This window comes from Oryzias latipes, chromosome 8 (assembly GCF_053564925.1).
Source record: "Oryzias latipes strain Hd-rR chromosome 8, Olatipes_Hd-rR_3.1".
Classification (NCBI taxonomy): domain Eukaryota; kingdom Metazoa; phylum Chordata; class Actinopteri; order Beloniformes; family Adrianichthyidae; genus Oryzias; species Oryzias latipes.
This window is the reverse complement of record NC_136244.1, coordinates 8,418,356-8,432,080: the sequence shown is the minus strand read 5'-3', so window position 1 is coordinate 8,432,080 and position 13,725 is coordinate 8,418,356. Positions and strand designations below refer to the sequence as shown.

General features: G+C 42.8%; 1 protein-coding gene and 1 long non-coding RNA gene across 2 annotated transcripts; one reads left to right on the top strand and one right to left on the bottom strand.

Annotated features, from left to right (window-relative positions):
- Positions 1-625: 625 nt before the first annotated feature.
- LOC144994131 (uncharacterized) lies at positions 626-989 on the top strand. Its single transcript, XR_013657554.1, has 2 exons — positions 626-728; positions 838-989. It is a non-coding gene; the product is annotated as an uncharacterized LOC144994131 (long non-coding RNA).
- A 1,191-nt stretch (positions 990-2,180) lies between these two features.
- Positions 2,181-8,395, bottom strand: LOC110015508 (uncharacterized). The gene is made up of 4 exons (XM_023957720.2): positions 7,870-8,395; positions 7,701-7,769; positions 4,595-4,884; positions 2,181-3,163 (listed from the first exon to the last, which is right to left on the bottom strand). The coding sequence occupies exons 1-4, from the start codon at positions 8,081-8,083 to the stop codon at positions 2,294-2,296; spliced, it is 1,443 nt and encodes a 480-aa protein (XP_023813488.1). The 5' UTR covers positions 8,084-8,395; the 3' UTR covers positions 2,181-2,293.
- Between the last annotated feature and the right edge of the window lie 5,330 nt (positions 8,396-13,725).

Genomic DNA, 13,725 nt, shown 5'->3' with positions numbered 1-13,725 from the left:
GGCAACCCGTTCATGGTGAACCCAGCTTTCATCCATCAGTATTTGGGTTGGCTCCAGCAACCCCATGACTCCAAATGGGATTCACCTGGATCTGAAGATGGGTGGATGGATGGAGGTTGATTTAACTCTCTCATAACCACGAAGAATCTTCCCTTTTAGGTGATCAGGTCCCCCGGGCTGAAAGACTTTGGGACTTTTTTATGATGGCACCATTTTCACTTTGGTGTCATCATAAAAAAATCATCTAGGGTCAAAGTCACAAAGTCAATGCAAAAAGTCAAAGTGCTAAAACTACATGCACATTAATAAAAATTGATGAACACAGATTTTGTTTGTTTTTCAATTTACATCTGGTGACAAACTGGCCAATATCCGGAATGTTAGGACCACCATGAAAGAAAAAACAAATTTAGGAAAATAAAGTCATAAAATTATGAGGAAAAAGGTGCACCTTTACAAGAATGAAGTCATACATTTGAGAGTAAAGTCCTAATTTTACGAGAAAAAAGTTGTAAGCTCAGGAGAAAAAGTAACAATTTTACAAGAAAAAACTCATAAAATCATGAGAAAGAAAGTTATATTTTAACAATGAAAAAGTTATGCTTTGTAACCCTTGTGCTATCTTAGATGAACCCACCCTTACATTGACGTGTTCTATGTCATGATTACAGAACATTAGAGACCCAGATGCTGGAACCCGGAAGAAAACACAGGAGCAAGCTGGTCTGGTGTGTAAGAAGATTTAATTGCCAGCAAAGTTAGGGAGTGAGCAGTTTCCGTGTGGTCCACAATACGATAGACTGGATTTTGTGGCGTCACTGGTGGATCCCTCCGTAGGGCAGCGTCGGTGGAGATCTATGGAGTTGGATGATCGGCTGAGGCTCGTGGTGAGACTGGTGAAGCAGACTGAGTGAGGTTTCCAGACAACGGCTGATTCAGGCGACCACTCGTGGTTTGTGATTTCCTGGAGAAAAGGTAAGAAGATAAAATAGGTGCAGGCTAGGAACAAGGTAGCTTGACATGAACTAGACGCAAGACCAAAATGAGCACCATCAGGGGCAATGGACTGGCGATGAATACTGGTCCAGGAGTTCCTTAAGTAGGTAGGCGGTGATGATGAGTTGAGTGGTGGCAGCTGGGCTGAATCAGGGAACCAAGCGGAGAGGAGAGGGGGAAGAGTCTGACAGATGCACCATGACATTCTAACTACCATGACAAAGGTGGATAAAGGTGGAAAGATTTCATGTAATCCATGGACACCAGTGAAGATCACAAATCATTGAAGAAAAAAGGTTCAGCGCACTGTCTAGTGGGTCTAGATGACCCAACTCCCAATGTTAAAGTGCCTAGGATAGCACAAGGGTTAAAAGTATAGTCAGGTTATGGTGTAAGCCTCCATCCACATGCGGACTAAATCCATCAATGCAGCCACTTATGGTGACGCCATGAGGCTTTCTTTTGTCATAGGAATCCATGACCCATAATGCATTTAGGCTGAGTTCTTTACATCATTTACAGCTCTACTGCCGATGACGTAAATGGCTCGCCCACCGGAAATCCACTCCATGTAGGTAAAGAATCTTCTTATGAAGGGGCAAAATTGTGTTCTCTGTCTTTCCAAATACTTGTGATAAATCAATTTTTATTTATTAAAACAATTCGTATTTCCATATTTGTGAAACTAATGCGGAAGAAACTGATTATAATACTCATCACGTTTCTCACACGGAAACATAATATAATATATATATATATATATATATATATATATATATATATATATATTTTTTTTTGGTTGTTCATATTTTCCTTTGTGAACAACCTCTTACCCCATAAATGTAAAAATGCTTAATATTGTAAATTATCAACCTATTATTTATGAAATTATAATTTTATAACCGTAAAAATTATTCTTTTACTCACAATTCTACAAGTTTATTCTCGTACAATAATAACTTTTTTTTCTCATTATTTTACAATTTTATTAGTTATATTTATTTATTTTTATAGTGGCCCTAATACTCTATCATAAGAGGATAAGGAGGTAAGCCGACTCATGATAACAATTTGTCTAATTATCTGTTTTGCTTTCATTACCCTGTAACTTTTCTTATAGGATTCATGATAGCAATAAATATAAAATAATATAAAATTAAACTGCTATAATAAGACACACTATCATTTGTTCATTTTTTAATTCAATTTTCAATTCCACAAGGACAACTCTTGATAAAAAAGAAGCAGAACTTGAGGTGTGTTTTTATCAGAATAGAAACAAAAAGTCTTATTAGTTTTACTTCCGATCAGCCAGCCTTTGGAGAAGAGCAATGACTGTGTCTTGCTTGGAGGAAAGCAGTTCCAAAGCTGTGGCTATTCTGCTCAGGGACTCCGACATCCGCACCTCCCGCCTCTCGCGCCGCTTCTCTCTGGCTTCATTCCTGCGCCGGGCCACCCGGTCCAGGTAGGCCTGCTCCTCCTGTTGCTGCATGACCTCTTGGAACAAGGTGATATTGCTTGAATCTTTGTTCCCTTTCTGGTTCTTCCCTTCACCTCCCGGATTGGCCGATGCAGACGAGGTGGGAACGGACGACGTAGATGTGAGTGGGAGGGACGGGAGCCCAAGCATGCTCTGACTGTGGGGGAGCGGCGTCGTATTCAAGCGAAAAGGAATGACGCCGGATGGGTATGTTGAGGATTTGCGACTTGTACAACCAGATGCGGTGAGTTCTATGCTGCTAGCTGAGCCAAGCGAAGGGGCAGTAGAGGTCGCTTCTGTGAAACAAGGCGGGGGAAGAAAAGGTGGAGCTGGTACGATGGCCGCTGGCTGAACACTGCTGGTAACTATGTCACCATTGAGGACAATAAGTGGCTTAAGATCTGGAGAATTGATCTGGCTGACCGTCGCTGCACACATAGAGGAGCTAGCAGCAGTGCTGGAGATGATCTGGCTTGTGATGGGTCCCATAGCAACAGACTCCACGCCAGCAGTTGTGGCAAAGTCACTGTTGGAGTGGATGATGGTCCCTGCCTGAGGAAGCTGTCCGGGCTTTGAGGCGAGCTTTGTTATGGGAGTGGGCAGACTTGAAACGTGGTTCCCACCTTTGTGTCTTTTGTTGGTGACAATCTGTGTGCCAATAGTGTCGGAGAGCGTGGCATCCATCAGCTGTGAGGAAAAAGAAAGTCACAGGTAAGTACCAGAAAATCTTCTAACCGTTTGGTTGGTATGCCTTCACCCAGCACCAATCCTTATGCCGTTGATGAAGTTTTCCTTATTATTCACATTGTCAAACAAATTTAATCGTAACCCTTGTGCTATCTTAGATGACCCCACCCTTACATTGACGTGTTCTAACTACCATGACAAATGTGGATAAAGGTGGAAAGATTTCATGTAATCCATAGACACCAGTGAGTTTCACAAATCATTGAAGAAAAAAGGTTTAGCGCACTGTCTAGTGGGTCTAGATGACCCAACTCCCAATGTTAAAGTGCCTAGAATAGCACAAGGGTTTAAAGTGTTTGTATGACAATAACGCAGATTATCACAAAGCTGGCATCAAATGTTTTGGTAAAGTCATAAATCTGGACGCCATGTCAACTGATTGATGACACCCGAATAGCCCACACATTCTTTTTGTTTGCACACATGACGAAAATCTTCCACCCTTCACGCAATCAATGTGAATTCGCTAATTCTGACGCAGAGAAAAAGCAGATTTTCATTTCGGCTGTGCACTCATGTGCGCTGCATTACTAACGTGCAAAATTGCTTTTCTCTGCAACAGAATCTGCTGGAGTTGCGCACGTGGTTGACAAGTTACGGCAGTCAAAAGGATGTAAACACTGAGTTAATAATCTTAGCAGGAACTAGGGGTGCAATGGATCATAGCTGATCCGTGATCTGTACAGATCAGGTCAGAACACATGCGTGCCACTGGACCCCCCCCCCCCCCCCCCCATCATTTAAATCATTCGTGTGGGAGTACTTTGCCTTACTATTCAATTCTACTGACAATGGTTTGCTGTGTTCACGTTAAACTTGATTCAGGTGTCACATTTGCAGCCACCAGATTTGTTCTGTCACGTCAAATTGACTGCTGGAAGTTTGTCCAAAAGTGCGTTCATAGATCGGACGCTCCTGCTGCGTGTGGGAGGAGCTACCATAAAAAAATATTTCTTGACCAGACCTCATTCTATACAAGGGCCAATACAAGGGCCAATGCCCTGAGCTGTCACGAGAAAGACGCTGCTTCGTCTGTCTCCAGTAAAAGGGAATTTTGGGGAAATATATACAGTAGAGACGAAAAGTTTATATATACACAAACCAATCAAAACAGCTAAATGGTTAGAAATTTGAGCTTTTATAAATGAACATGCTAGAAAGGCAATCTGCTAACCTGGAAAGATGTCAAAGGACCTCTAAATTCAGGTCCAGGGATCGGCACTAACATTTGTTTTCAGTAGGATTTTTTTTAAGTAAACAGACGCTAAAATGATTTAAAAAGTACACGACTCTATGAAGTTTTAATCCACCCGGACAAATAATCCCCATGTGGTTTTTACACCAAGTCAACCAAACATGGTCCCTACTCACATCAAAGAACTCCCACGACGTCTTAGCATGTCCTGTCTCACGGCTGCGGTCTTTAACCCTCTTGTAAGTGACGATGAGGTTGTTCCACTTGCGGCGGATTTTTTCAACGGGGAGAATGTGTCCCTTAGAGGCCATCTCCTCCTGGACGCTCTGAAAGAGCTGCGAGCGTTCACGGGTCTCGTAGAGGCCCCAGCGGCGGCCAACAGCCTCTATGAGGCACAAGACAGCTTTGGAGGAAAAGTCTGAGCCGGAGGAAAGCGTCTTTTCAGAAGCAGAGGGCATCATGGCAGCTGGAAGCAGAAATGGCATTATTGATTTGAACTGTTTTTATAAAACTGTTAATGGTTAATAACATTAAAGGTGCATTAAAAAAAAACTTGAAATTGTTACAGGTACCGTATTTTTCAGAGTATGTCTTTTTTTGTCTTTCAATAGTGTTGCCCAGGGTACAACAAACATGTGATTTCTTTTACAAATAAAAATCCTCATGTGTTCTTTATTTTCCCACTAACAATCACTAGAAGGCGCTGTGGGTCTGTGTCTCATTATTTGCTACTGACCACGGTGGAGTTGTTCCAAAGCGACACAAAGAATAAAGAATGCAATGGTTTAAAGTGATAAGGAGTTTAGTTGACTCTTTATGCTGTGGTTATCTAAACTGTTCACCTGATGTGCTAACATTTTAGACACTTATTCTGTGTTTCATTACCTAAATATTCAATCTATTAATATCTATTTCCATAATATGATTTGCCTTTCAAAATAAAACGTTCTTTCTTGCTCCACTATTGGTTAAATAAATTTCATCTGAGGGCAACTTATATATGATTTTTTTCTTCTTTATTATGTTTTTTTTTGGCGTCTGCGAAATAAACTCTGGAGTAACTTATAGTCAGAAAAATAGGGTATATCTGTGGAGTGATTTTTGTGCCATTATTCCAAGCGCAACACTTACTGTTTTAAGTGTAAAACTTTAAAAATGTTGTGTGCTCAAAACATTTTTTTGCACTTGAAACTCAAACATACATTAAATCAAAACAATTTTCCCTCAAAATTAATTCTCTCTCTCCTGCGCTCCAAACAGAGCAGGGTACCGCATTAAAAATGTGCCACAAAAGCCAGCCGGTGAAGGTACAAAAACTGTCACACTACGGTACTTGGACAAATTTCATGTTTTCTTTTGTAACCTAAAGTTCTTTTCCTTCATACTTTGTGTCTGACATTATTCTTTGTAGTGTTATAGAGAGATTTTGCCACAACCACTTTGTAAAAAGATCTGTGGCTGTTAGAATGAATCTACTGCTCCACACGAGCTAACCGTGTCTCTGAGCAGAGCAGCTGGAGTCTCGTAGCTTCATGAACGCAGGGAGGGGAGGGTGCTTTGTTATGGTGTGCGGTCCATAGAAGGGTTCGGACTGCAGTCCGTTCGGCTGCTCTGCGTGAGCAAACTTCCTGACTAATGAGACCCGTGTCTCCCAGGAGACTCCCAAGTATTAACCTAATCCTGATGTTATGCCAGTTTAAGTTCATCCGTGGCTAAATGTTGTTAGCAAGTATTAACCTAATCCTAACCCATCTTCCGGGTCGGTTCTGCCTAGAATAAAGCACTGGCCGCACAGATTAAAAAAAACTATCAGGATATTGTTTTAATTGCATATATATTTCAGTTTCTGTAGATAAAATTGGTTTGTTTGCACCTGTTTTTGAGTTTCAAGTACAAAATAATGTTTTAACTCTTGTGCTATCTTAGGGTGTCCAGATGACCCCACTCTTACATTGACATGTTATCCCTACCATGACAAAGGTGGATAAAGGTGGAGAGGATTTCATGTAATCCAAGGACACCAGTGAATCAAGAATCACTAAAAAAAGGTCTAGCGCACTGTCTTGTAGGGTCCAGAAGACCCCACTCCTAAATTGACGTGCCTTGGATAGCACAAGGGTTAAGCAAACAAAGTTTTATGCTTAAAACAGTTGGTGTTATGGTTGGAATATTGGTCGGAGACCCTTGTTAAGGTTCCTTACTGGCTTTTTTCTCATCAGAGAAACTTTCCAAATATGTTTTTTTGTTCGTTTTTCATTAACTTTGGGCTTTGGATTCCTAAGTTCATATACTTAGGAATACGAACAGCTATTTAAAGTCACATGACGCATCAAGACAGACGGGTGTGGTGAACACCGGTAGTTTTCCCAAATAAAACTTCAGTATCAGAAAATAAACAAAACGGGAATGATCAAAGGTAATGTTTGTATTTTGTTCTTTCAGCGGCCCCGTACCAAATGACCCACGCGTCAGTACCGGTCCGCAGCCCGGGGTATGGGGACCACTGCTTAAGACCACAAATGTTTACTTAAAGAAATCGTTCCTTAAAAGATTTTGGAAAATTCATGCCTGCGAGTATATAAAGCTGTTCATTTAGTTTGCAATGTATGGTTAGCTCAACCAAGCGTTAGTATTAGCCGTCCTATGGGAAATTCCATTATACGTTATCATCAAGCTAGCAGACTTTCACTTTACTGCTGTTACCGGAAAAGAAAAAGCATAAAAGATCAACTCTACTTTTATGGATCAATTATTGATGTATTAAGCTTGGATTAATTGAGATCGATTAATCGATTTTATCAACCCAACCCTAGTAAAAGTGTTCCCTGTGGCCTTTTAACCATGATTATGGCGTTTTTAGCCTAAATCTCTTGCTATACAGCCCCACACAATCCCATCTAACATTACTGGTGCAACAAAAATGCATATCGCAGCCATCCAGCTGCCATCAGGGACTGTAAAGCATGTTGGACCTTATATGATAGAGTCATAACCACACAAAAATTCAGAAAAAGGGGTTAAAAACCTTCACAAAACTTTATTTTGGGTTCAGTAGAATTATGAACCATTTTAATCTTAGACAAACCACGGGTTAAATTTGGCAGGTGTTTATTATTTTATCATTATTTAATTTATTTCTTTATCTTTTTTTTAAAGAAAAAATAGATGTAAAAGCCCAAAATAAAATTCATGCCGTCAGGTTTAAAAATTCCCACTTTCCATTGTACGGCATCAGAAATTTGCTTTATGTTTGTTAAGTTCCACGCGTGGTTGTGGACTTACTTGGAGAGATCTTCAGGTATGTTTTTCCATCGGCAGATGTGGTGAAGAAGCGATCCGTGTTCGCTGGATCTGTGCAGAAAAACAGCAGATTGACACAGAAAATCATCAGCGCTGTATCACAGCACAGCTGGAGCAGATGTGACTGCGGGATCAGGGGAGCTGCGCTTACACAGCAGCAGGGGGGTTGGTGTAGCGGCGGCCTGCAGCTCCGCCTCAGCCAGCTCCTCTGCAGTCTGTTCCACCCCTCCTCCTCTGCATGCGGCATCTCCACAGGACGCAGGCGGCTCCTGGCTGCCCACAACCGGCGCAGATGGGTTTTCATCCATGTCTTCCGTCTTCACGTGCATGGCTGCGACGTCGCCTCCCCGCAAATTTCCCTCCATGGCTGACAGGGAAGACGAATAGACGAAAGCAGCACGCGGCGAAATACAGGCGACGGGTTCTTTTGTCTGCGCAGGCGTCGAATTGGGGGAAAGTTTAGAGCTCGCACTTCATTAACGCTGATTTCAGCCGGAAGTTAAGGTGCGGATGCGACGACCCCCGCGCGGCTGCATGTTGAACTCAGACAGAAGCCGCTCGGGAGATTATTTTTTTTAAATTGTCGCTGAGACAAATGGCTGCGTGGGACCGCAACGGCCAAGCTGACGGATGCGCAGAGCGGCTGCGCAGCTCTCAGCTCAGATTTGCTGCTGGGAACCGTTACAGTGACGTCACCCGAAGAAAAGGATACACGATTCGGCTTCATAATAAAACCGATTTTTTTGTTTCAGGAAAAAACAAAAACTATTACATGATTCTAAGACAGATGTATTTAAAAGACAAAATAAATGATAATAAATTATTTTGCCAACCAATAAACTTCACAGTGCTTAATAAACAGACATGAAATTTCAAAATAAAAGACTTGAAATATCTACTTCAAATATGTAAACATACTCACATATTTCAAAGGCAATAGAGATGGAAAAGATGTCCTCATCCTAAAAAAATACTGAAAGCAAATTGATAACATACATTATAAAGATGAGTTAAATGACATAACTAAACCAGTGTTAGATAGATAGATAGATAGATAGATAGATAGATAGATAGATAGATAGATAGATAGATAGATAGATAGATAGATAGATAGATAGATAGATAGATAGATAGATAGATAGATAGATAGATAGATAGATAGATAGATAGATAGATGACTTTATTAATCCCACAATGGGGAAATTTCATATATCTGTGGCAGCAAAAACGACATTCAGAAAAATTCGATATAATATAACATCAAAAAAAGGACATAAAAATGACATTCATATTAAATTATTATGAATATTAAATTATTAAAAATTATAATTACAATTATTATTGAAATTATCGAAAATGAGATTCATATTAAATAAACATTAAATACTACTAATAATAATAATAACAATAATAATCACAACCTGCAGTGGTCAAATGTTTTTGTTTTCAAATTGTAAATTGTACAAATTGTAAAAACAGCAACTGCAATAAAAGTAAATGAATCAATGAGTGAAAGAAAGAAAGACACCCCTGGGACCGTGGAGTAATAATAATAATAATAATAATCCATTTTATTTAAAGCGCCTTTCAAGAAACCCAAGGACACTTTACAAAACAAAGGTTAAAAATAGACATTAAAAGCACAATAAAAATAGTAGAAAAAATAAAAAGTGAATCAGGATGGGAAGGCAGAAATGAACAGATAGGTTTTGAGTTTAGATCTGAAAGTAGGCAGAGAGTCTATGTTACGGAGGTCAGGAGGGAGGGAATTCCAGAGTTTGGGAGCAGAGCAGCTGAAGGCTCTGCTTCCCATTGTGACGAGTCGGGCGGGAGGGACATAGAGCTGAACAGAGGAGGAGGATCGAAGATAACGAGAGGGGGTTTTGAGATGAAGGAGGTCGGAGAGATAAGGAGGAGCCAGGTTATGGAGGGCCTTAAAGGTGAACAGGAGGAGTTTGAATTGGATCCTGGAGGTTATGGGGAGCCAGTGCAGCTGGTGGAGAATTGGAGTGATGTGACTGAAGGAGGGGGTTCTGGAGATGATGCGGGCAGCTGAGTTCTGGACCAGTTGAAGCTTATTGAGGGTTTTTTGTGGGAGACCAAAGAGGAGAGAATTACAATAATCTAAACGGGAAGTGACCAGACTGTGAACCAGGATAGAAGCAGAGGGGACAGTGAGGGAGGGGCGTAGACGATTAATGTTGCGTAGATGGAAATGTGCTGACCGAGTAATGTTATTGATGTGGGACTGAAAAGATAAGGTGCTATCTAGGATGACACCCAGACTCTTTACCTGAGGGGAGGGGGAGACAGAGGATGAATCAATGGAAAGAGTTAGACTTGTGGCTTTGGAGAGGGTGGATTTGGAACATACTAGAAGTAGCTCAGTTTTATCGCTATTGAGTTTGAGAAGGTTTAAGGTGAACCAGTTTTTTATTTCAGATAGACAGGAGTGGAGAGAGGAGGGTGGAAGAGAGGAGTCAGGTTTACTGGATACATAGAGCTGGGTGTCATCCGCTAAACAGTGAAAATTAACATTAAATTTACGGAAGATATTGCCAAGGGGAAGAAGATAAGTAATGAAAAGAAGAGGACCAAGGACAGAACCTTGGGGGACACCAGAAGAGACAGAGGAAGGCTGAGATTTAAATGATTTAAGATGAATGAATTGGGTGCGGTCAGAGAGGTAGGATTGAAACCAACGGAGGGGGATGGACGTGATACCAAGGGAGGAGAGCCTTTGGAGGAGGATGGAATGAGAAATGGTATCAAAGGCTGCACTCAGGTCAAGGAGGATGAGGATGGTGAGGAGGCCAGAATCAGCTGCAATGAGAAGATCATTGGTGATCTTGAGCAGAGCAGTCTCAGTGCTGTGGGAGGGGCGGAAGCCAGACTGAAAAGGTTCCAGAAGATTATTGTGTTTCAGATGATCATAGAGTTGAGAGGCGACTATTTTCTCTAGAATTTTGGAAATGAAGGGAAGGTTGGAAATTGGACGGAGATTATTGAATACGTTGGGATCTGAACCGGGTTTTTTCAGGATGGGTTTAACAGCTGCCGTTTTAAAAAGTGATGGGACAGTACCAGATGAGAGTGAGGAATGAATAATGGCAGTAATGAGCGGAAGGAGAGATGGGAGGCAGGCTATAACTAAAGATGTTGGGAGGGGATCAAGAGAACAGGTGGTCGGTTTGGATTTAAGGATGAGAGAGGAAATTTCCTCGTGGTCAGGCAGTTGAAAGGAGGAAAACATGTGATTGAGAGAGAAAGAGTCAGGGATGGGAGGGAGGAGAGAAGAGCTAAGCTGTTGATGGATGACTTGAATTTTCTTGTTAAAGAACGACATGAGGGAGTTACAGGTTTCAATGGAAAAGAAATGGGGAGGGAGAGAGTCAGGGGGGTTGAAAATAGTGTTCATCAGAGAGAAGAGAGTTTTTGAGTTGCGTTTGTTTGTGGAGATGAGTTCAGAAAAATAGTTTGTTTTTGTGGTAGAAACCAGGTCCTTATACTGAGTGATATGTGATGTATAGATTTCTTTGTGAACTGTTAAGCCAGTTCTTTTATAGAGTCGCTCAAGCTGGCGACCTTTGGCTTTCATGTAACGGAGCTCTGGGGTGAACCAGGGAGCAGATTTGGAAAAGGAGACAGGGCGAGTTTTGACAGAGCGAGATGGTTGAGAGAGTCCAAAAGAAGGTTGTTGTAGGAGGAGACGAGTTGATCAGGGTTTGATGTGTTAGGGATCGAAGTATCACGTATGAGTGAGGAAAGTGCGTTCACATTGATATTTTTAACAGTGTCCCTTTAACACGGTGTTGTACAGTCTGATGGCTGTGGGGAGGAATGACCTGCGGTAGCGCTCCTTCTTACACTGTGGGTGCAACAGTCTGGTGCTGAAGGAGCTGGTCAGCGCCTCTATAGTTTGGTGCAGGGGGTGGGAGGAGTTATCCATGATGGATGTTAGCTAACATCCTCCTGTCCGCCACCTCCTCGATGGACTCAAGTGTGCAGCCCAAGACAGAGCCGGCGTTCTTAACCAGTTTGTTAAGCCTCTTCAAGTCTCTGCCTGCACTGCTCCCCTCCCAGCACACAACTCCATAAAGGACCACTGAGGCCACCACAGTGTCGTAAAAGGTCCTCAGCAGCTGTCTGCACACACCAAAAGACCTAAGTCTCCTCAGCTGGTGAATGCGACTCTGGCCCCTACTGTACAGAGCATCCGTATTGTCGGACCAGTCCAGTCTGCTGTTCAGGTGAACACCAAGGTATTTAAAAGTGTCCACAACCTCAATGTGTTACGGGGGAGAAGGGAAGTACCCAGGCGCAGAGAGGAGAGGAGGCAGGAAATTGCAGGGGAACGGGGCTTTAATAATAACAAATGACTACAAACCAAAATTCACTGCTAAGCAGGCTAGAAACTCGAAACTTGAAAATACACAACGCTTGAAACCAAGGAACAGCACAATATGGACCAGCACAGGAGGAAGGGAATGACAAGACTTAAATACATACATGGAAACAAGACACTGGTGGAAACACTCAGGACTGACGGGGAAAGGTAAAACTCGAAACAACAACAAAACAGGAAATACTACAAAATAAAACAGGAAGTAACTCAAACCTAAACAGAAAAACAAGGAAACAAACAGAGGCAAAGATACTGTAAACCGTTATACAATGTCTGAACCCTGGATGTTCACCGGTGAGTGTGGTGTAGGGGACCTCCTGAAGTCAGGACCAGCTCCTTCTTGCTGGTGTTTAGCACCAGGTGGTTAATTTTACACCAGCCAACAAAGTCAGAGATGACACCCCTGTACTCCTGCTCATCCCCCCCTGATACACAGCCCACAATGGCACTGTCATCTGAGAACTTCTGCAGATGACAGTGGTGGGAGTCGTAGATGAATTCTGATGTGTACAGGGTAAACAGGAATGGGGAGAGCACAGTCCCTTGAGGTGCCCCCGAGCTGCAGACCACCACATCAGACACACAGTCACGCAGCCTCACAAACTGTGGTCTGTCTGTGAGGTAGTTGATGGTCCAAGCAGCCAGATGTTGGTCCACACCTGCAACCTCCAGCTTCCTCCTCAGCAGTGATGGCTGAATTGTGTTGAAAGCACTGGAGAAATCAAAAAACATGACTCTCACAGTGCTCCCAGGGGCCTCCAGGTGAGACAGGGCCCGATGCTGCAGGTAGATGATGGCGTCATCCACCCCGATGCCTGGTCGATATGAAAACTGCAGCGGGTCCAGTGCTGAGCTCACCTGGGTGCGGAGATGGCTGAGGATGATCCTCTCCATAGTCTTCATCAGGTGGGAGGTTAAGGCGACAGGTCTGAAGTGGTTCGGTTCTTTAGGATGAGGTACCTTTGGAACCGGAACCAGGCAGGAAGTCCTCCAGAGGACTGGTACCTTCTCCAGTCTGAGGCTCATATTAAATATGAACAGCATCACCACACAGAGCTGGTCTGCACACTCCCTGAGGAGCCTGGAGGTGATGTTGTCAGGACCTGTTCCCTTCCTGGCCTTTGTTCTCCTTAACTCCTTCCTAACCTGATTCAGGGTGAGGGAGAGGGGGGGTTGGAGGGTGGGTGGGCGGTGGCTGGTCTGGTGCTGTGAGTCGTTGGGGGGGTCCCTTTACTTCAGTTGGAAGGGCAGAGTGGACTGCTTGGTGCTGAGATGATAACAGCTGCAGCTGGGAGGAGATGCCTGAGCTGGAAAGGTGTGAAGAGGGGGCCGTGTGGATGGAGACTGGGGGCTGGGCAGAATCAAATCTGTTAAAGAACAGATTCAGTTCATTTGCCCAGGCTTGGTCACCTGTGACCTGGCGACCATTTCCAGCCTCACCGTGGCCCGAGATGTGTTTTAGACCTCTCCACACATCACGGATGTTGTTCTGTTCCAGGCGCTATTAGTGCCTATTAGTGCCTTATTAGTGCCTTATTTCTAGCATGATTTCATATTTTTTACAAAGACTTCATGAGTAGACACCAATAAAAAAAATTGGAA

What these genes read in the sequence shown, in the direction of transcription:
- LOC110015508 (XM_023957720.2), bottom strand. Translation starts at nt 8,083, where the DNA reads ATGGAGGGAAATTTGCGGGGAGGCGACGTCGCAGCCATGCACGTGAAG. An exon ending in ACCAACCCCCCTGCTGCTGT is followed by an intron (nt 7,770 to 7,869) that starts GTAAGCGCAGCT and finishes TTTTCTGCACAG; the next exon opens with ATCCAGCGAACACGGATCGC. An exon ending in ATACCTGAAGATCTCTCCAA is followed by an intron (nt 4,885 to 7,700) that starts GTAAGTCCACAA and finishes TTCTGCTTCCAG; the next exon opens with CTGCCATGATGCCCTCTGCT.